This window comes from Oncorhynchus kisutch, linkage group LG12, assembly GCF_002021735.2.
Source record: "Oncorhynchus kisutch isolate 150728-3 linkage group LG12, Okis_V2, whole genome shotgun sequence".
Lineage (NCBI taxonomy): Eukaryota > Metazoa > Chordata > Actinopteri > Salmoniformes > Salmonidae > Oncorhynchus > Oncorhynchus kisutch.
Window position 1 is genome coordinate 37,054,032 of NC_034185.2, and position 23,704 is coordinate 37,077,735.

At 40.9% G+C, this 23,704-nt stretch overlaps 1 protein-coding gene across 1 annotated transcript in view; it reads left to right on the top strand.

Moving 5' to 3' along the window:
- The window catches only part of LOC109900947 (MAM domain-containing glycosylphosphatidylinositol anchor protein 2), a 337,708-nt gene that overhangs the window by 305,400 nt on the left and 8,604 nt on the right, over positions 1-23,704 (top strand). Inside the window, exons 14-15 of the mRNA XM_020496863.2 lie at positions 1,389-1,544; positions 18,640-18,801. Coding sequence (XP_020352452.1) covers positions 1,389-1,544; positions 18,640-18,801 — 318 coding nt within the window. The remainder of the gene's footprint in view (positions 1-1,388; positions 1,545-18,639; positions 18,802-23,704) is intronic.

Sequence of the window (23,704 nt, forward strand, 5' to 3'; positions counted from 1 at the left end):
GGGAACAACAATATATCCTTCTCATCAGAATCATTAAAGAAAAAATCTTTGTCCGGTTTGAGGTGAGTAATCGCTGTTCTGACATCCAGAAGCTATTTTCGGTCATAAGAGACGGTAGTAGAAACATTATGTTCAAAGAAAGTTGCAAACAATGTGAAAAAACACACAAAATAGCACAATTGGTTAGGACCCTGTAAAACGGCAGTATCTCCTCCGGCACCATTATAATAATGAGTTATATATGAATGTCTGAGAGATGATAGTGTTAGGCTTAGAACATTTATTTAATGGGCTCTCTTAAGTGTGTGTGTGTATTTGTATGCCTGTCAGCCTTCCTGCTCCCATGTGTGTGTGTTCTCAGACTTGAGATGACGGCCATATCTCAATGAGAATACCATTGGGGTTAACCCACAGTAACCTCTGAACTCTAGCCTTAGGCCTTCCCATTGCCACATTTGATTCACAACCTATGTGTTTTTCAACAGTAGTACAACAGCATTTCAACTTACAGTATATAATGCACTGCCACCATTCATGGCTCAATAGTGTTGTTTATGGTCAGAGATTACATTCCTCAAGCCGTAGCTCTTAGCCTCGCAAAGCTACCTGATCCCGTGAGCTTACATTGAAAGCTGCACAGATATAAGTGCAATGTTTAATGTAAGATCGCGGGATCAGGTGGCTTTGCGAGGCTAAGAGCTCTCTCATTGTTTGAAACACATCAACCCGTGTTGATTTTCACATGATTAACTTCAGCAGTATGTCCTCTTATAGAATGCATTGTATAGCAGTCAAGCATGGTCCACTAGATTGATTCATGGTCAGCTATCTGAATCCATCCATTGGGTGAACTCCGCTTTACTGCTCTCATTGGTAGACATGCATAATAGTACCCATTGACCCATGTGTTTATTCACATGAACAACACAAGAATACAACAGCAGGTCCCATTATAGAATGTACCAGCGCCATTCATTCATGGTTCAGTAGCCAATGTCATCACGGTTATTTTATTGTGTTTCTATTTCCTTTTTAATGTAGAAAATATTTTTCTTACTTTTTATCTCTGCAATGTTGGGAAGGGGCTCGTAAGTAAGCATTTCACAGTAAAGTCTACACCTGTTGTATTCGGCGCATGTGACTAATACAATTTGATTTGATCTACTATAGCCATAGAGATACCATGAGGAGGTTCTATCTAGTTAAACATTTTTTATGTCTACATTTTGACAGTGTTATGACTATAACAGTGTTTCTCTGTCTGTCTTTCATGAGAGTTACTGCAGCGTTCATCTAAGACTTTAAAACCATAGACATATGTTGAGGTTCTAGTATTTCTATTTCTATGATGACTACAGCAGTGAGTTTTTTTTTGTCCCGTGCTTCAGGAGAGTTCCACTGCAGCTTCGAAGAGGAGCCCATCTGCATGTTCACGCAGGACAAGAATGATGACTTTGATTGGACGAGACACAGTGCAGCCACCCGTGACACCAAGTACACGCCCAACACTGGGCCTAGCGACGACCGCAGCGGATCCAAACAGGGTGAGCCAACCAGGAAGGAAGACACAGCTATGTATTGTTTTGATGTCATTGGGAACTTAGGTGCACTGTGTTTGGGAAACTTCAATGCAACAAAGAAGGTCATAAGGTAATTGTTTTGCCCCACATTTAGCTACATTAGCCAGCTTAACTAGCTAGGGTTATTTACACTTATTTGCAATTGGTTAGCGTCAGCGTATTGGAACGGTTGTCTTTCTATGTGATCTTTTAGAAATCGTATTTTAGTCTTGACCCTGGTAGTCCACTCAGCACAGATGCTGTAATCACAACCCACTACACATGGGTCAATATCAACACAATGGAACATGCAACAAGCAACCTTCAGCACTCTCATTTTCATGGTACTCATCACTCTCTCTTTCTCTCAGTCTCTCTCTCTCTCTCTATGTAACAAACAGCAGTTTACAATGTAAACACAGGCAAATTGTTTGAATATAGCACACATAGATGTTCTTGGAAGAGCAGAAAAAAGACTAACTACAAGACAACACAAGTATGTATCTTTCTTTAGAATCGTTTCTGTGAGTGGCAGCTTCACAAAAACTGAGAGAACAAAAAGAGATTGGAAGAAAGAACAAATAAATTAATAAAAGGCCTCCCACTGGTGATAGTGAAGGACAGATTGAGTCTAATAATGTAATTTAGAATTAGGAAGTCATTTACTGCTGGCACGGCCAATCAAGGATGACCTGAAGGAGAACCACACACACACACCGGTCAACCATGGTGACTCAATCTATCTGACACTAGACACACGTCACACTACTCAGTCACATACTGTGAGAAATTGTGCTAGTTGGCCTGAGTGTGTCAGTCCTGAGGGAGAGTGAGCAGTAATCTAGTCTTTATTGGAATGCAGCAGAGGCAGTAGACAGCTCTAGGAGCAACAGCAGCTGAAGTTGTAAATAATGTATTGGCTTTAATCACTCTAATGGGATAAAACTGTCCAGCATTTCATTACCAGCCCACCATTCCTAAGGGGCTGCAATTATCTGATGTCAAATTCAACAGAAGAAGAAATTCTATTTGATTTTGACTTGAGGGTGGGAAAGTTTGTTCTCCGTCCAAGCTACATTCCCCTGCCCCAATGTGGGACTGTAGATGGGCTCTGGAATGAGACTTGCACCGTGTGAGGTTAGTTTCACTGCTGATTCTCCTACATTGAGACATGACCATCTCGTCTGTTCTCTCTGCCCTCTGGTTTGTGTCTGGTTAATCTTACTAGAGCGAAAATAGGTCTTTAGTGGAAATGTTCTTTCAGTACTAGCTGCATGGATGTCACATTGTTTTTTCATTAAGGATTATAGGATATTGAGGGCTTGTTACATTATAACAATCATATTTAATATACTTTTTAAGAGGGTTTACAGCCAGAAAGAAATATGGGAACATAGTATGTGATCTGTCAATTCAATAATATGCATTCCAATAAACCCAGCACAAACCATTTTCTCAACGCAAATAATATGCTTCAGAAATAATAAGAATAACCCCCCCCCCTCCCAAGAATAATATATTTTCAATGTTCCATAATCCTCATCAATGACCCAGTAACCTTAAAATTACCTTTTAGTTTTGGTTAAGGCTACCCACGTTTAGTCGAGACGCACCCCAAAACTGGAATGAAAAGTATCTTCTTTCTTTTCCCTTTTTCAATTCATTTTAGTTGATTCAGTTCAGTTTACAGTCTTTGCGCATTCAAATAATATTTCCCCCGTAAAAGAAAAGGTAAGTCGGCCATGGAGGATCTCCAACAACGATAAGGAAAAACTGATCTCATGGTGTCTTGAAGGCACCCCGGTGCTCATGAAACTTTCTCCGCTATCCATTTAGAAAATCCACAAGAAGGAAATGATCTTGACAGGTCAGGAACATGATCACAGTGCACAAAAGGACATCTAAAGCAAGGCAGGCAACAGTATTTTTCCATATCTTTGAAACTGGCACCCCAGAGCTTCACCCCGGCCATGTCCGAAATCTGGCTTGCCTACTACTTACTTAAACTGCATACTGTTTATTGAAAAGTATGAAGTATGCAGTATGCCACGACGTACAAGACAACTGAGAACTCAGAAACAAAACAGGCCTGTAAAACGTATATAGGTTAAGAACTTTTTTGAAAGAGCACAGTTTGAAATAAAGAAATAGAAAGTCAGTTGTACAACTGAATACCTTCAACTGAAATGTTTTCTTTCGCATTTAACCCAACCCCTCTGAATCAGAGAGGTGCGGGGGGCTGCATTAATCAACATCCAAACACAATCCTCTGCATCAGTTTACTAAGAACAGGCAGCAAACTGTTTGGGTGGTTGTTAGAGCCAGCAAAGTGTGCTTGACAATTTTTAGGCTGTTTTGTTTCCTTCCACGCCTGTGTACACACCCTCCTTTAGATGTATCAAAAAGGGCTGGCAATACAGTCTGCTACCCTTCTCAATAGTTTCCCATCAAGGTTATCTATACCTAGTGGCTTATTAGATCAATAGTTTCCCATCAAGGTTATCTATACCTCGTGGCTTATTAGAACAATAGTTTCCCATCAAGGTTATCTATACCTCGTGGCTTATTAGAACAATAGTTTCCCATCAAGGTTATCTATGCTTAGTGGCTTATTAGAACAATAGTTTCCCATCAAGGTTATCTATACCTCGTGGCTTATTAGAACAATAGTTTCCCATCAAGGTTATCTATGCTTAGTGGCTTATTAGAACAATAGTTTCCCATCAAGGTTATCTATACCTAGTGGCTTATTAGAACAATAGTTTCCCATCAAGGTTATCTATACCTAGTGGCTTATTAGAACCATAGTTTCCCATCAAGGTTATCTATACCTAGTGGCTTATTAGAACAATAGTTTCCCATCAAGGTTATCTATACCTAGTGGCTTATTAGAACAATAGTTTCCCATCAAGGTTATCTATACCTAGTGGCTTATTAGAACAATAGTTTCCCATCAAGGTTATCTATACCTAGTGGCTTATTAGAACAATAGTTTCCCATCAAGGTTATCTATACCTCGTGGCTTATTAGAACAATAGTTTCCCATCAAGGTTATCTATACCTAGTGGCTTATTAGAACAATAGTTTCCCATCAAGGTTATCTATACCTCGTGGCTTATTAGAACAATAGTTTCCCATCAAGGTTATCTATGCTTAGTGCCTTATTAGAACAATAGTTTCCCATCAAGGTTATCTATACCTAGTGGCTTATTAGAACAATAGTTTCCCATCAAGGTTATCTATACCTAGTGGCTTATTAGAACCATAGTTTCCCAATAAGGTTATCTATACCTAGTGGCTTATTAGAACAATAGTTTCCCATCAAGGTTATCTATACCTAGTGGCTTATTAGAACAATAGTTTCCCATCAAGGTTATCTATACCTAGTGGCTTATTAGAACAATAGTTTCCCATCAAGGTTATCTATACCTTGTGGCTTATTAGAACAATAGTTTTTCCACCTCTCCCTCATGAAATTGACCAAATTTAAAACATAAATCCTTCTCTTTCATTATTAGATTTTATACAAAAATATGATGGTTCACTGTTCAATGTTGTCATTCATTTCTGAGTTTTTCCATTTTACTAGTGAAATAGTTCCTGAAATTATTGGCAATATCAAACGGTTTTGTTATAAAGGTGCAATGTTCCAATGCTCTCTGGCAGATTTCTTAGCTGGGATAAATTCTTCCCACCTCTGGTGCACAGCTTCAGATCCTCGTTGAGGAAGATGTTGGTTCCTCTCAAGTTCTTGGCTCTCTCCAGAACAGCCATCTTGCCCTTAACCCTTAGTAACCTGACCACTGTCGGCCTGGGTCTGTCACCTAGTCTGGTTACATGTTTTCCAGACCTGTTGCTTGAGCTCTACCTCAATCTTCATATAGATTTATTTCCAGCTTTTCAGTGATAATTTTTTCTTACATTCTCCTCAGACTCGGCCCAATTCTCATGTGAAGACTCTGGTATGCTATCCACAACAATGTTATTCCTCCAGGATTGTCCCTAGATAGTTTGTTTTCCCAGTCATTGGTAGTAATGATTCAACGAGAGTGCTGATGTCGTTTTGAGAGGACTTACAGTTAGTTGTACTCTTGCAAATAAATTCATAAAAAATCCTACAATGTGATTTTCTGGATTTTTTTTCTCATTTTGTCTGTCATAGTTGAAGTGTACCTATGATGAAAATTACAGGCCTCTCTCATCTTTTTAAGTGGGAGAACTTGCACAATTGGTGGCTGACTAAATATGCCCCACTGTTTATTGAGCTTATGAATAGATGTAAATTCAGAATTTATTCTTTCTACATTGTAAAAGTATTTTCTTTTTTTTCCTTCCTCCAACCATCTCCATCTTGATCTTACAAATGTCCCTTTTGCTCTTTCTTCATACATTCGGTCCATTTCTAGTTGTAAAGAGAATAACTGAGCCTTTCCTTCTTCATCAAGGTCCTCCATAGAGATTAGAGAAAGTATTTCCTTAACAAGTTTATCTTCCCTCAATCTTTTAAATTCAGCAATTTATTTACCTCTCTTCATGGCTGTTTGTCTTATTTCATACTTCATTAATTCCCAATATATCCCGTAAGACTTAAATAGTTGGGCTTTCCTCCAATTGTCTTGTATAATATCTTTGGCATCCATCTTGAAATTATCATCTTCCAACAGTCTACTATTGAGTTTTTAATAACTCAGATTCGGTTTAACTTCAGATCCATTAATATTTAAAGATAACAATATAACTTTATGATCAGTAAGAATTGATGGTTCAAATTGATACCTTCACAACAGAATTATCTAATGAATTAGAAATCAACCAGATGTCAATTATTGACTGTCTGGACATGTCCTTGTTACTCCAAGTGAATTCCTTTTTATCAGGATATTTACATCTCCAAATATCGACTAATCCAAGACCAAGACATAGATTATTAATCTCAGGATTAACAATGCTGGATCTGTTAGGAGGGGGATATCTGTCAATCATCACATGAGATACAGAATTAAAATCTCCAAATAAGATCATTTTGATATACTGAAATACACCTATAACTCTATTAATTTCTTCTTCAAATTCTTGAAGTAATATCCTGTTGTTTTGTTTTGTTGTTGAATGCATAAACATTTCACTGTTGAAATTTACTATTTAAAATGAACCAACGTCCAGAGTGGTGAGTCTTTCTATTGATGACCTTCCCTTTAAATGCACCTCTTAAAACTGCTACACCTGCAGAGTGGTTGTTGCCATATGATAACCAGATATCGTTACTCCATTGATTTTTCCAAAAAGATGGATCGGAAGAACAAGCATGAGTCTCTTGTAAAAAGTAAGTCTGCATTAAACCGTTTGCAATACAGGAAAATAGCCTTACGCTTGAGTAAATTACGAATACCCCTGACATTAATTGAACAGAGATAAAGACATAAACTTCAACCAACAACCTTGTTATGCTAATATAAGCTTTTTCTAAGGATATGTAACTCAAAAGGATTTCCATCCCATTATGAACTTCTTAGGGCTGAAATCCCGTTAACGGGATGATATGACAACAGCCAGTGCCGGGCGCAAAATTCAAAACAACAGAAATCTCATAAATAAAATTCCTCAAACATACGTGTACCTTATATTGTTTTAAAGGTAATCTTGTTGTTAACCCCACCACAGTGTCCGATTTCAAATAGGCTTTACGGCGAAAGCACCACAAGCGATTATGTTAGGTCACCACCAAGCCACAGAAAAACAGCCATTTTTCCAGCCAAAGAGAGGAGTCACAAAAAGCACAAATGGAGATAAAAATGAATCACTAACCTTTGATGGTCTTCATCAGATGACACTCCTAGGACTTCATGTTACACAATACATGTATGTTTTGCTTGATAAAGTTCATATTTATATAAAAAAATCATTTAATCGTTTACATTGGCGCGTAACGTTCACTAGTTCCAAAAACAACCAGTGATTTTGCATAGGCACATCGATTCAACAGAAATACTCATCATAAATGTAGATGATAATACAAGTTATACACATGGAATTATAGATATACCTCTCCTTAATGCAACCGCTGTGTCAGATTTCAAAAAAAACTTTACGGAAAAAGCAAACCATGCAATAATCTGAGACGGCGCTCAGAAAATGTATCAAATTAGCCGCCATGTTGGAGTCAACAGAAACCAGAAATGACATGATAAATATTCCCTTACCTTTGATGATCTTCATCAGAATGCACTCCCAGGATTTTCAGTTCCACAATAAATGCTTGATTTGTTCGATAATGTCCGTTATTTATGTCCAAGTATCAAACAGTTTTAGAAATGTCAGAGTGTTTTCTATCCAATACTACTAATAATATGCATATATTAGCAACTGAGATTGAGAAGCAGGCCGTTTATTCTGGGCACCTTTCATCCAAGCTACTCAATACTGCCCCTGCAGCCATAAGAAGTTAACCTCTCCAACAGAAAAAACAAACAAATATTGGTCATAAAGTTACCAAAGTATTCTCACACCCACAAGGGGGAGACATTGTGTAAACTTTAAAATAAGCAGTTATTCACCTAAAGTTAGTCTTTAGTTTACCAGTTCTCAGGTCAGCCTTTTCTCATTCAAGTGTTTGTGTACATTTTTATAATAAAAGGCTGCCTTTCACCTGGTAATCAGATTTTTGGCCTGACAGTTCTGTCCGAGTTAGACTCTGGCTCTCACTCAAATGTTCTGATTTGGCCGCATTTCTTTCCCATCTGTGATCACTCTTGCACCGATAAAAAATTCAGTTTTCCCTGCCTTCCGAGCTGCAGCCACCATCGGCCACAGTTTCTCTCTTGTCACTTTGTCTGCTGAGGTCAGATCCTCCGTGAACCTCAATTTTAGCTTGATGAGGAATTCACAATTCTTCGCTCGCCTCCAAAGAAGATCCCGTGTAGATCTGTCGGTGAACCGGATCATGGTTGTCCTCTGTCTCTTGTCTTGATCCTTAAGTCTTCCCAAGCGATGGACGATGTCTACATTTTCCTGAAGTTTGGCTTTTGATTCGGGAATGACAGCTCCACAGATGTCAACAACTCTGCATTTGATGTCCTCACCCGCCTGCTCTGGAATTCCATGGAGCCTCAGGTTCCACCTGCGCTTGTATCTCTCTGCCTCATTCAACTTTTGCTCGAGTTCAGCCACCTTATTTTCATTTTCCTGGCAGATAACTTCTTCATGTCACTTTTGAGGTTTTTCACTTCTCCAAAGATAAGTCAACAGATTTTTTTAATGGCTTCAATTTTCTTCGTATTCTCCCTAACCATGACCTCCAAGCCATTTGCCCTTTCATCTATCTTTGCTGTCAAAAGCATTACAATACTGTTTTGCGTCTCAAGAAGTGACATACCTTCTTGGCCTCTCATATTTTTGCCCTGGGGCTTGACTGGAGTGCCGGGGTCGTAAGGTAAAGGCCTGAGCTGGGGGCTGGAGGGGCGCAAGTTGTGAGCATTTTTGTCCGTGCTCACCACATTTTCATCACCCATTGCAGTATTTCCCCCCACAGTTACATTCTGAAGAGTATGATTTTGGGTACTTCTGTCTTTTGTGGTTAATTGTCCATCTGACGATCTCTCCATTTCTTTCCTTTTGGTTCTGGTCGTGGCAGTTTCCATGTACGTTCGACAAGCAATTTTTTGAGCTAGCTAGCTTATCAGGCTATCTAGTGTTGTCGCCAACTTAGTTTTAGAGGTGAATAACTTTCAGAAAGTAATCAATTACTTTGGTAAATAAACTAAACCATATTCATACGGGGTTTTAGGACCGTAGAAATAATCCAATGGTCATAATTGGGTAAGGAAATCCAATAATTCCTTCAGCAACCAAAACAAATTATCTGCACTGACCGCCATCTTGCGCCCCCGAACGACTTACATTTGAACACCACAGCAGAAGCTTCGCTATTCGCCATCTTCCAAGTTATCTTGTTGTTTACTTGAAGAGATCTAGCTATGAAAACTCGCAGCACAACTCTTCCAATGCATTGTGGCTATGAAATTCCTGAAAAGTGTGCAGTAAATTCTATTAGATAAAAAACCAAAATGAGAATAACATCCTGGCATTTAAAGCATACTAGATTTTATAAAAATTCACATATACAGTGTCGTTGGTGGGCGGAAGCAACGTATCTGCTTTAGTTTTTGAGATGATCTGTCTCTGGTGAGGGAGCAGCTGGTTTTTGCATATTGTGTATATGTAACAGTATAACTTTAGGCCGTCCCCTCGCCCATACCCGGGCGCGAACCAGGGACCCTCTGCACACATCAACAACCGTCACCCATGAAGCATCGTTACCCATCGCTCCACAAAAGCCGCGGCCCTTGCAGAGCAAGGGGAACTACTACTTCAAGGTCTCAGAGCAAGTGACGTCACCGATTGAAACGCTATTTAGCGCGCACCACCGCTAACTAAGCTAGCTGTTTCACATCCGTTACATATATTTATTTATTCCTTGCATTTTTTTCATGTTCGTTACACTAGCTGGACAGGCAAACGCTGCCAAGTACTAAACAGCAAACCAATCAAAACGTGTGTACTTATACAGGATTTACTATATTTTATTATCTTTCTGAGTTTTCTCTGGTGTTTGTAGAACCAACTGCAACTGGACATGAACATTTTTTTATTTTTTTTATTTCACCTTTATTTAACCAGGTAGGCTAGTTGAGAACAAGTTCTCATTTGCAACTGCGACCTGGCCAAGATAAAGCATAGCAGTGTGAGCATACAACAAAGAGTTACACATGGAGTAAACAATTAACAAGTCAATAACACAGTAGAAAACAAAGGGGGGGTCTATATACAATGTGTGCAAAAGGCATGAGGAGGTAGGCAAATAATTACAATTTTGCAGATTAACACTGGAGTGATAAAAGATCAGATGGTCATGTACAGGTAGAGATATTGGTGTGCAGAAGAGCAGAAAAGTAAATAAATAAAAACAGTATGGGGATGAGGTAGGTGAAAAGGGTGGGCTATTTACCAATAGACTATGTACAGCTGCAGCGATCGGTTAGCTGCTCAGATAGCTGATGTTTGAAGTTGGTGAGGGAGATAAAAGTCTCCAACTTCAGCGATTTTTGCAATTCGTTCCAGTCACAGGCAGCAGAGTACTGGAACGAAAGGCGGCCAAATGAGGTGTTGGCTTTAGGGATGATCAGTGAGATACACCTGCTGGAGCGCGTGCCACGGATGGGTGTTGCCATCGTGACCAGTGAGCTGAGATAAGGCGGAGCTTTACCTAGCATAGACTTGTAGATGACCTGGAGCCAGTGGGTCTGGCGACGAATATGTAGCGAGGGCCAGCCGACTAGAGCATACAAGTCGCAGTGGTGGGTGGTATAAGGTGCTTTAGTGACAAAACGGATGGCACTGTGATAGACTGCATCCAGTTTGCTGAGTAGAGTGTTGGAAGCCATTTTGTAGATGACATCGCCGAAGTCGAGGATCGGTAGGATAGTCAGTTTTACTAGGGTAAGCTTGGCGGCTTGAGTGAAGGAGGCTTTGTTGCGGAATAGAAAGCCGACTCTTGATTTGATTTTCGATTGGAGATGTTTGATATGAGTCTGGAAGGAGAGTTTGCAGTCTAGCCAGACACCTAGGTACTTATAGACGTCCACATATTCTAGGTCGGAACCATCCAGGGTGGTGATGCTAGTCGGGCATGCAGGTGCAGGCAGCGACCGGTTGAAAAGCATGCATTTGGTTTTACTAGCGTTTAAGAGCAGTTGGAGGCCACGGAAGGAGTGTTGTATGGCATTGAAGCTTGTTTGGAGGTTAGATAGCACAGTGTCCAAAGACGTGTATAAGATATACTGTTTTCCAGAATCGAGAACGAAGAGAGTATCGCCAATACCAGGTTAGTTGAAGAATCTATGGCGCCATTTTGAATAATCAAACCTGTAACATCCAGTAATGGATACCAGAAATCTTTGTACACCAAATAAGTGATATAACCAATCTGTAGCTAAGTTGGAGTAGGATGCAGAGCAGCCTGCCTCTGTCCTTTATCCTAGTGGCTGTACATTTTTAGTCTGTCGAGATGTTCAATTCTAGCTCATAAACTACAATCCACTCTCGCTTTTGTCTCCCATAATCTATTCAGCTCTCCTGTCCAGTGTCCTGCTCCGTGAGATCAACCAAGTGATATTCACCAAGCATGTGCTCAACTAATTCCCTCACCTATGAGGAGAACCTTCGTACTGCAATTTGAACTAGCCCTAACATCACTATGAGACATTGAGACCACATATGCATTTGCCTGTGGTCTTTTCTTTGTGGGTTTTTGTCTTATATGGTCTAAACAGTCTAGTGCATTTTAGAGTTGAAGAGCACTAACTACAGATACACATGCTTGGTAGAGCATCTCAAAGACCAAATTCAATATAAAATCAGTCTGAGGAGGTGAGAAACAGATTATGTTTTACTAGTGTAACATGCGGCGATGAGAATTATATTGTCCCCATCAGAAGCCCAGGCTTTTGTCATAGATGGTAGAGTTCTCATCTCTGGGCTATGCATTCTGCTGAAGCACTTCTTTCTCTCTACATCCATTGGCTACATTGGTGACCAGGGTGGGATCCTTCCGATACACCTATGGGGCCTGGGCACACACATGCTCCTAGAGGAGGGGAATACAGAAGCATGTGTTGATGACAGTTCTACTGCCTCCATTAGAGGCTCAGGCTTTTGGCATAGATGGTAAAGCGCTCATTTCCGGACTGCAGCGTTGTGTGATTGTGCCCCCCACGGCACCTCTTTCTCTATATACATAGATTAGTAGGTTACACTATATTTAGACACTTGAAATACTTCCAGTGACACCTTTTTGATATTTGTCTCCATACTCAATAAATGGTGAAACACTAAATGTGATGGTGTTCTTTGTTCAAATGTACAGTATGCATGAAACGTATATTATGGAAAACATGCTTCACTCTCAGCCATAGCTCGTAGTAGAATAATGGATTGGCAAGAATTTGGCACCGTCAAATTTTCGAAGGTTAGTAGGAAAGTTTGGCTCGTCTTTTAAACCTCTTAAATATATTCCCTGAAAATGTAGTATTTGAAACGTAAAACATTCATTTCCCAACTGCTTGTTCTATAATCCTGCAGACTCTTTATCATTCTCCATACCTTTATATTCCAATGCATCCAACGTTATGCAGACCCACCATGGTATTGGGCAGCTGACATTTGAGAACTCATCTGGTTTACAAAACAAACTCAAGCCATCTTATTGCAGAGCACATTGTATACATTTTGCCCAGCTGTTTTTAGAGAAGATTACATTTCTAGGTATGCTATATGTGTAGGATATAGCTGTGTTGGCTAATATGCCTATTCTATGCAAAGTATTTGATTTCATGTTTCTTTAAGCCTGCAACTAGTTACTTGAAATGAGTCATATAATGTAATTCAGCAGGCAAATGTACTTTTACAGTAGCTGGCTAGGATAGTCAACCCGTAACATTGGCTATTATTCAATAAATTGACTAAGTGGTCAACAGAGTTACCTCTTCATGTGATCAATACAATTTGTATTGCATGCTGCAAATTTCAAGTGCACTCAAAAACAGATATTTATCTTATTTCAGTCTTTGGGAGCTCATCACACAAATACAGAAATCAGCTTGAGTTTTAATAAGAGCAGACATAGTGTTGAAATATACTTTTTATGATAATGTGCCATAATGTGAAGAATTGAATGTGCCAACATTTTTATAGTCATCATAAGAATGTTTTACTGTCATATACAAAAAATCAGCACCTCCCTTGAAGGGGATGGATTCGGCCCACCACCTAATACTGTAAGACGTTCTATTTTTGCATACAGAGAATGTGTCATGTGAAATTGCATTGTTACCCGCTATTCGTTGCATCCCCATATCTAATTAATCAGCTTTTGTCAAAACTGAAATGAGTATGACATCTGGTCATTTTTAGTATACTCGATTTTCAAAATGTCACATACCCATACTTGTGAAAGCTTTATAGTATTCAGACATGGCATCTCAATTGTACTCCTCGCGTCTTCTCTCCTTCTCGAAACCCATTGGAGGAGAAGGTCAGAGGGGAGGGACCTCTGGCTTTCTCATCCAATTGGTTTTGAGAAGGAGGTGAGGAGAGAGGAGTATGCAATTGAGATGCTCCCTTTCTCTCCCAGATAGGCTATAACAAACACACCTCTCCCCACTTGTTCGCCACTTCCTTCATTCCTACATTCTTGGGCACTCTTTTTAGTCCACAATAGAGAGCAATAGTAATGACGTCTTTTTGTAGGCACTAACTCTGCCATGGCTCGTTGGTCAAAGCCTTTGGGGAAATGAATAGGTTTTGTGGAGGGTTTTTGGATAAACGCTGAATATAAAGTCTGTGGTAAACACAGGCTTAGGGTATCTTATATGTTTTGTTCTATGAGATAGTCTTCATCAGCCAATGTCACTTTTGGATCATTTGTAAGCATTTATGTAATAAAAACAAGCACATAAAGGCTTTATAATACATACAGTTAATGTTAACTGACGGATATTATCTCATAGATCAAAATGTATAAGATTTCCTAAGCCTGTGTTAACCTCAGATCTAATTTTCAGTGGTTTATCCCTCCAAAATACATTTCCCCATTTATTTCCCCCATAGGAATGGCTGAACAAACCAGAGGTAACCCATTTCTGTTTTTCAGGGATATCCTAAACAGACCGAAACCGTTTGTGCATATATTATGGTCCTTTTCATCTTTGGCAAGGTTTTTTGGGGCTGTTCGTGCACAGAAACATTTTTCTCGAGGCAAGACGGATTCTTCAATGAAGTGTTTGTTGCCATTCAACGATAGAAGACTCCTTTTTTCCACTTGAGAAATACTCCACTAAACATGTGAACATGTGAAATTGCGCAACTAAGATCTCGTCTGCAAAAACTATTCCGAATATATCGTTGAATGACAAATAATGGCTATGACATCTCAAGATGGACAAATAGAATGCCAGCACACTCATTCGGCTAGGCGCCAGTCGAACCGAAGCCAGTGGAAGCCTTTAGATCGACATATGCTGTTTTCTGTCCCACTGGGCCAAGATAATACTATGCTACAGACTCCAAATACACTGACAGAGATGCCAAAATACGCTTGTAGGGAGCGACTGTGTTGGCTGGATACAAGGTTGTCTTTTATGTGGTGAGGGTCCACTGAGTGAGCTTCATTGAGGACACCTGCTGGAAAGGGTGTTGAAAATGATTGACTTGACTGAACATAGACAGAGAGATATAATGTGTGGCTTTAGTTCACCAACAAACAGGCATGCTTACTGTACATTAGCTTGGTGAATGGGACCTACCCACATGCAGGGTTACATAAGTATAGTCAATTTAATTGGTTTAGGGCAGAACAAATGTGATTGGTTTCTAAAAGTTCAATGGGCAAAGTTTGCCAGATGCACAACTTTTGAAAACATGTTTTGAACTGAGAATCTTGTAAATAAAACATTTTGAAATCATTATTGTGTTACAGTAGTCAGACAAACGTGACAATATCGCTAGGATACAACTGGTCTCCTGTCTTGAAGCAAATAGTAAAATGTAGCAAGCTAGCAGCAACATGCTAAGCTAATCAGCGCAAGCTTGCTAGCTAAGCATTTAGAAACCTCTTAGCTACTAATGTTAAATGAATACATAGAGCTACCTAGCTAGGTGTTGAACATATAAGTAAGTCATTTGCTTTATTGAAATCTTAAGTTGAATAAGCCATATGAACTTTAAAAAATGGGGATGACAAATATGCTGCCCCAGGGGCAACGACAACGTAAGAAGCTAAGCTAAACAGAGCTAGTTGGTTAACAGATAGCTAACTCTTACTAATGTTGAGTCATAGAATAGAACTAGCTGTCACGTTCTGACCTTAGTTCCTTTGTTTTGTCTTTGTTTTAGTATGGTCAGGGTGTGATTTGGGGTGGGCAGTCTATGTTTGTTTTTCTATGTTGGTTTTTGTGTTCGGCCTAGTATGGTTTTCAATCAGAGGCAGGTGTCGTTAGTTGTCTCTGATTGAGAATCATACTTAGGTAGCCTTTTTCCACCTGGGTTTGGTGGGTGTTTATTTCCTGTTTAGTGTTTTGTCATTCACCTTACGGGACTGTTCGTTTATTGTTTTTTGTTCAGTGTTCATTTTGCTTCATTAAAATATGGACACTTACCACCCTGCGTATTGGTCCTCTGATACTTCTCATTACTCCTCTTCAGAAGAGGAGGACGAGATCCCTTACACTAGCTAGCTAGTTAGGTTTCAAATATACCTGTCACATGTGCTCCCTCTCCGGCCTCTAGGTCACCAGGCTGCTCATTGTAGCGCACAACTGTCGCCATCGTTACACGCACCTTCCTCAGGCGTTATTGTTTCTGTTCCAGTGTCATGTCTGTGCGTTGTTCGTGGTTTGTATTTTGTTGTGTTTATTTATTAAAACACTCACTCCCTGAACTTACTTCCTGACTCTCAGTGCACATCGTTACATATTAACGCCTCAAGGGAAGGGAGGCATTAGGGAGTGCTTTTTTGTGTCAGTGGGAATGAAGTCAGGTCCGGGAGTAGCTTCAGGCTCAGCCAGATCGCCAGGCTCCCCTGCCTCCACCGGCTCGTCAGGCTCTCATGCCTCAGCCAGATTGCCAGGCTCCCCTGCCTCCGCCGGTTGGTCAGGCTCGACAGGTTCCTGCGCATCAGCAGCTAGAGCCGAACACGCCGGGGAGGGGGTACCGTTACGTATGCTCTAGGACGCCATGCTCCCGCTCCTCAGGAGAGGTGACAGGTCCCCTCCTGATCGTCATTTTGGTCGGCGGCCTGCCGGCTGGAACCGACAGGCTGGGGAGGGGGTACTGTCACGTGTGCTCCCTCTCTGGCCTCTAGGTTACCAGGCTGCTCGTTATGGCGCACACCTGCCACCATCGTTACGCGAACCAGCGTGTCATCAGACTCACCTGGACTCCATCACCTCCCTGATTACCTTCCCTATATCTGTCACTCCCTTTTGTTCCTTCTCCAGGCATTAGTGTTTCTGTTCCAGTGTCATGTCTGTGCGTTGTTCGTATTTCTTGTTTTGTATTATGTTGTGTTTTATTTATTTGAACACTCACTCTCTGAACTTACTTCCTAACTCTCAGCGCACATCATTACAATACCAGTAACTCAGCTCCCGCTTATTACAAATACTTAGTTGAATAAGTTACAAACTTAAAAATTGGAATGGACTGTTAAAATGCTAAACTGAACTAGCTGGCTAAGCAGGTCTTACTAATGTTGAATCGTAAAATTGAGGTAGGTCTCAAATATGCCAGTATATGAAAAAAATAAGTGGTAAGAGATGAAACTGGAATGCACTGTTTAAATGCTGCTCCAGGGGTATTCATGTTAGTCTGGGTAAAGATAACCATAGGATATCATTTATGGTCCATGGCTTTTTGTATTACCTTGTGTGCTTGAAGTCTGCTCTTGGGGCACCAAGTGATCTTGCCCCCAAATAAAATGTATTCCCCTAGGGCAGCCTAAAGTCTGTTCTGATTGTTGTGTTTATAAAACAAATATTAACCTTTTCACACGTACCAGCAAACGTGTGAAAATCATCCAAACCAGAAAATGTAGGTTGCATTTGTCCTAGTGCTAACAGAGGAAAGATTGGCGTAACAGAAGCGGTCATATTTAGATATTTGTTACTATTTATAACTCATCACATCACTGATCTAAATAATTGATCTAAATAATTGTTCTAAATTATTGAGTTAAACACTTTCTAGAAATCAGTAGTAATCCGACGATGGATAGTTTGTGCACGCCGCCATGTTTGTTTTTTCGCGTCAACCGAAGATAAGAGGAGACCAGATGAGTTTGGTCTGTTTGCAGTACACATGCTGAAGGGGTTGTGTTGTCTATGATTATTCACTTCCCTTCATTCACTTCCAGACGTTTCCTCAAAAGATGAGTGAATCATTCCTTCACCTCATTATAACATCTTTGTTCCGACAGATGCAGAATGCATTGTATAATGTCAACAAACATTATAAAACAAAAAGTTGTAAGGAAATTATTTGAAATTGACAAGTTGAAATGTAGCTATAGATAGCGTAACAATCACATTTCGGAACAGTGAGTGCATTCTAACATCACTGCATAAAACAACTCACGCTGGGGGCGACCGTTCGAGATATTTGGAACTGACGTGTGAAAAGGTTAATTGACCTACTGGCAGATTTGAGACCTAACTTGCTAGCTATTTCTATTTTTCTCATTTAAAATGAACACACTTTTGGGATAGTCCATCTGTATATGCTCTACAGGCTATCTACTAACCTTAACCCTTATCCTAACCCTACACTTAACCCTTACCCTAACCTTAGCCCTAACACTAAGCGTAACCTTACCAAGCAATTGCTTATCAACAGATAGTCAGTTGCGTATAATTAACAGATAGTTTGCTTATAGTTACATTTAGCTTAGCATTTTACATTTATGCCTCCGGGACAGCATAACTGTTAGCTGACTTGTATATTTGACACCTAGCTTGTTAGCTCTATTTATTAATTCAACATGAGTAGCTAAGAGGTTGGTAAATGCTTAGCTAGCTGGCGCTGATTAGCAAAGCGTGTTGCCGCTAGCTTGCTACGTTTTACTCTTTGCTTCAAGTCAGGAGACCAGTTGTATCTTAGAGATATTGTCACAATTGTCTGTCTACTGGAACACAATAATGATTTCAAAACATTACAACCTGTAACTCAAAGTTTTATTTACAATATTCTCAGTTCAGTCCTTGTTTTCAGAAGTTGTGATTCTGTTAAATCTTTTAGAAACCAATCGAATATGTTCTGCCCTAAACCCATTCAGATTCTTTCTGCCTGTAGAACAAAGTTGACTACACGTTCTGTCAATCTGCTACTATCTCCCAGGAGAGCATGCCTGTTTTACATTAACCGCCCCCCCCTATACAGAACACCAATATATATATATAACACGTGGGAGTAATCTTTGGCATGTAGTAAACAACCTTGTTATTTGGTGTGTTGTGTTCTCCCCACACTACAGGTTTCTACATGTACATCGAGACGTCCCGGCCTCGGAAGGAGGGTGAGGTGGCGAGGCTGGTCAGTCCCTTCTTCAACGTGGTACCCAAGAACCCATATGGCATCGCCAACCCCCCAGCATACTGCTTCAGCTTCTTCTTCCACATGTATGGCAAACACATTGGTAAGAAGGACATCTGTCTTTTTCCCCTCCATCACAAAACATCCAGAAACAAACTAAGGACATGTGCCTGTTACCGATTTATATTAATTCTCTGTATTCTCTCCTCAATACATTAATCATAAGAGCTTCCCTCTAGCGGGGCGGCAGTTTAGCCGAGTGGTTAGCAACCGAAAGGTTGCTGGATCAAATCCCCGAGCTGACAAGGTAAAAATCTGTCGTTCTACCCCTGAACAAGGCAGTTAACTCACTGTTCCCCAGTAGGCCATCATTGTAAATAAGAATTTGTTCTTAACTGACTTGCCTAGTTAAAAAACAAAACATTTAGTGACTTCTATTGAGACTTTGTTTCTAATCTCATAGCAACATGTTGTAATCATCCGTATTAGATCAATTATGAGATCCTTCATTTTGCTTCATGGGTCTACTTCGAAATGCACTATCTAGGGCAAACCAAACGTTAGCTCGTATACAGGTTGCTGCACGTGACGTGGTCAGCATGTTATTTGGGAAAACACGTTCTGAATCAGATAGCCTATTCTAAAGTCTTTGTCTAAATGTAACATCTATTCCAAACAGTGACCAAAAGTTTAGTTCCTAACCTGTCATAACTCCTACCTGGCTTTTTCATTTGTTGTCATGCCAAACAACACCAACCTTAGAATTAGAATAAGCATCCTATGTATATGATTCAACAGTTCACCCAATTGTATTGAGCTAATACTGTTACTCAAATTGTGATATTGGTTTGAAAAATCACAACTAGATTTTTTGCCCATATCATGCAGCCCCAAACATTTGGTGGCACAGAAAGAAAGGAAAAGGGATATCTTCTTCATGAGATGTGCTTCAAAAGTAAGTAGGATTCATATACTGTAGGTCCAATGTAGGCTATATCTCAATCAATTTTTTAAAATAAATTTTTCTGGTGCTCCTAAATTGTATGTGATGCTCCTGACTTTTTTTAAAATTAGGAGCACCAGTGCTACCAATTAAATGTTTTAATTAAGAGCCTTTACCACAGTATTTTTGTTTATTATTGTGTTTTCTTATAAACTGTGATGTGGTTTCAGAGAGCAAGCGTTTATCTGAAAGCATCCCTGTCTACAACCATTTCCTCTCTCCCAGTGAATAGGCACTCTGCTACTAATGCTCTGCTCCCAGACTCTCCTCATTCTTGTCCCAATCTGTGTGTGTGTGCGTGCGTGCGTGTGTGCGTGCGAGTCGAGAGTAAGATTGGATATCTGGCAGTGAAGCCAGCTAGTACCAGCAAGTATCCTCTCCCCAGCTTGTACACTCCAGTGTGTGTGTATAACTCCACGGTGAAGACTATCAGTCCACCAGAGAATAGTATACAGTACTACAGCAGCTTAGGAACAGCAGGGAAGGGAGGAAGGGAATATGACTAAAGATGTCCCTGGTCTCCCCTCTACTGATAATAGCGTAGGGTACTTCACCTCTTGCATTACCTTCTCATTGTCTCTGAGTGTCGCCAAGGTAGACTGCAGAAATAAATATGTTTGCTGTGAAGAGCTCTAAAGCGAATGCTATCGCTGTGAAAGACAACTGCTGGTGAAACAACATTGCCCTGCACCAATCACTTAAGCGAGGGAACTGAAACTGAGGGAGCTAGCTAGCTATTGTACCACCCATCTGACAAAAGGCTGAGCTAGAGATAGCATCAAGATGAGCGATGTGGTTGATTTAGCTACAGACATATGGGCGTACACACACAGTGCATTAAGAAAAAATTCAGACCCCTTGACTTTTTCCACATTTTGTTATGTTGTTACAGCCTTATTCTAAAATGTATTAAATTGTTTTTTCCCCCTCATCAATATACACGCAATACCCCATAATGACAAAGCAAAAACAGGTTTAGAATTTTTTACAAATGTATCACAAGTCACATTTACATAAAGTACCAGTCAAAAGTTTGGACACCTACTGATTCAAGGGTTTTCCTTATTTGTACTATTTTCTACATTGTACAATAATAGTGAAGACATCAAAACTAGGAAATTACACATATGGAATCATGTAGTAACCAAATATATATGTTATATTTCAGATTCTTCAAAGCACAGTAGACACCCTTTGCTTTGATGACATTTTTGCACACTCAACCAGCTTCACCTGGAATTCTTTTCCAAGGAGTTCCTGCATATGCTGAGCACTTGTAGGCTGGTTTTCCTTCACTCTGTGGTCCATCTCATCCCAAACCATCTCAATTGGGTTGAGGTCGGATGATTGTGGAGGCCAGGTCATCTGATACAGCACTCCATCACTCTCCTTCTTGGTCAAATAACCCTTAGACAGCCTGGAGGTGTGTTGGGTCATTGTCCTGTTGAAAAACAAATGATAGTCCCACTAAGTGCAAACCAGATGGGGTGGTGTATCGCTGCAGAATGCTGTAGTAGCCATGCTAATTAAGTGTGCCTTGAATTCTAAATAACACACAGACAGTGTCACCGGTAATGTACCCCACACCATCACACCTCCTCCTCCATGCTTCACGATGGGAACCACACATGCAGAGGTCATCTGTTCACCTACGGCGGTTGGAACAAAAACATCTAAAATTTGGACTCATCAGACCTAAGAACAGATTTCCACCGGTCTAATGTCCATGGCTTGTGTTTCTTGGGCCAAGCCAAGTCTCTTCTTCTTATTGGTGTCCTTTAGTACTGGTTTCTTTGCAGCAAATCGACCATGAAGGCCTGATTCACGCAGTCTCCTCTGAACTGTTGATGTTGATATGTGCCTGTTACTTGAACTCTGTGAAGCATTTATTTGAGCTTCAATTTCTGAGGCTGGTAACTCTATTGAACTTGTCCTCTGCACCAGAGGTAACTCTTCCTTTCCTTTTGGTCTTCCTTTCCTGTGGCGTTCCTCATAGCGCTTGATGGCTTCTGGGACTGCACTTGAAGACACTTTAAAAGTTCTTGAAATGTTCCACATTGACCGACTTTAATGTCTGTAAGTAATGATGTACTGTCATTTCTCTTTGCTTATCTGAGCTGTTCTTGCCATAATATGGACTTAGCCCTATTTGGTAAAAGATCATCTTCTGTACACCACCCCTACCTTGTCACAACACAACTGATTGGCTCAAACGCAGGAAGGAAAGAAATTCCACAAATTAACTTTTAACAAGGCATACCTGGTTGAGAAGCTGGTTGAGAGAATGCCAAGAGTGTGCAAAGCTGTCAAGGCACAATGCTTGGAAAATATGGAAAATATGGTGGACCCCTGGAGAGGTTAAAATGCAGAGAAGAGGAGAGGTAGGGGGTAACGATTCTTGACAGTAATGTTAAGTCCTCGGTAGTCAATGCACAGACGCAGGGTCTTGTCCTTCTTCTTCACAAAGAAAAACCCTGCACCGGCAGGAGATGCAGACGGACGGCCCCAGTGGCCAGAGACTCCTCTATGTACTCCTCCATAGCATTGGTCTCTGGTCCGGACAGAGAATACAACTGACCCCGAGGTGGTGTAGTGCCTAGGAGAAGGTCAATGGCACAATAATAAGGACGGTGCGGGGGAAGGGAAGTAGCACGTGCCTTACTGAACACTTCCAGGAGGTCATGGTATTCAGTAGGAATAGCAGAGACATCCACAGTCTTGCTAACATTCTGAGGAAGACGACTTGGGGAAGGCTGTGCTGCTTGAAGGCAGTGGGAATGGCAAAAAGGACTCCAACCCAGGATGGAGCTTGTGGTCCAGTCAATCACAGGATTGTTCTTTTGTAGCCAGGAAAATCCCAAAACAACCAGAACATGGGGAGATTCAATGAGGAGGAACTGTATGGTCTCACTGTGGTTAACAGAAACCCGTAATTGAACGGGCACGGTACGATGGATGACTTCCCCTATAGAGCGGCCGCCCAGTGCCCTGGCATCCATGGGAACAGAGAGAGGCTGAGTGGGAATACCAAGCTCCGAAGCAATAGTGGCATCCATAAAACTTTCATCAGCCCCAGAGTCAATGAGTACTCGGAGAGACTTAGATTGGTCTCCCCACAGCACAAGCACAAAAAAAGGTGTGTGGGTGATGGGAATTAGGGAACTCCCAGTCTGACTCACCATAGTGATGTTACCCACTAGAGACAAGGGTTTCCTAATAGGGCAGGTAGCTATAAAATGTCCTGCCCCTCCACAGTACAGACAACAGTTACTGTTCATCCTGCGTGAGCGTTCCCCAACTGATAACCTAGCTCTTCCCAACTGCATAGGCTCAGGAGTATCCAACTCACCCATTGTAGATTCACGAGAGGGCTCGGGTGGCTTCGAATCCTCTCGGAAGAGCTGCCTTCGGAAACCTCCGGATTCCCTTGAAGGTGAACGAGCTATAGTGTGCCCGAGACCAGACGTCCTCTCACTCTTGCCACTTCCAATTCCCAAGCAGCTAGCTCATCCTTTACCTCCTCAGATAATCGATGCAAAAAAGATTCCAGGCACTCTCGGCGGCCAACGTGCGAAAATCAACCGCATAGTCTGCCACACTACGGGAGTTTTGAAGTAAGTCAAGCAGTTTACTGGCCGCCTTTCTCCCGGAAACCGGAGATTCAAATACCTTTCTCACTTCTGCCATGAATTCCTCCACATGACCACAAATGGCAGATTATTGCTCCCAAACTGCCATAGCCCAGGAGAGCGCCCTTCCCAACATTAGCGTAATAATATACGCTATCTTTGATCTGTCTGAAGGAAATGAAGATGGCTGTAGCTCAAAAATAAGAGAGCACTGAGAAAGAACCCAGACAGGTACCAAGATTCCCTGAATATTGCTCCGGAGGAGGTAAGCGGGGTTCTCGGGGAGCCAGGATAAGCTATACAAACTCACCACAGATAGGGGAAAATTACTGGGTGATTGGGATTTTTCAGAGGTGGCAGGCAGCCTCTGAGCT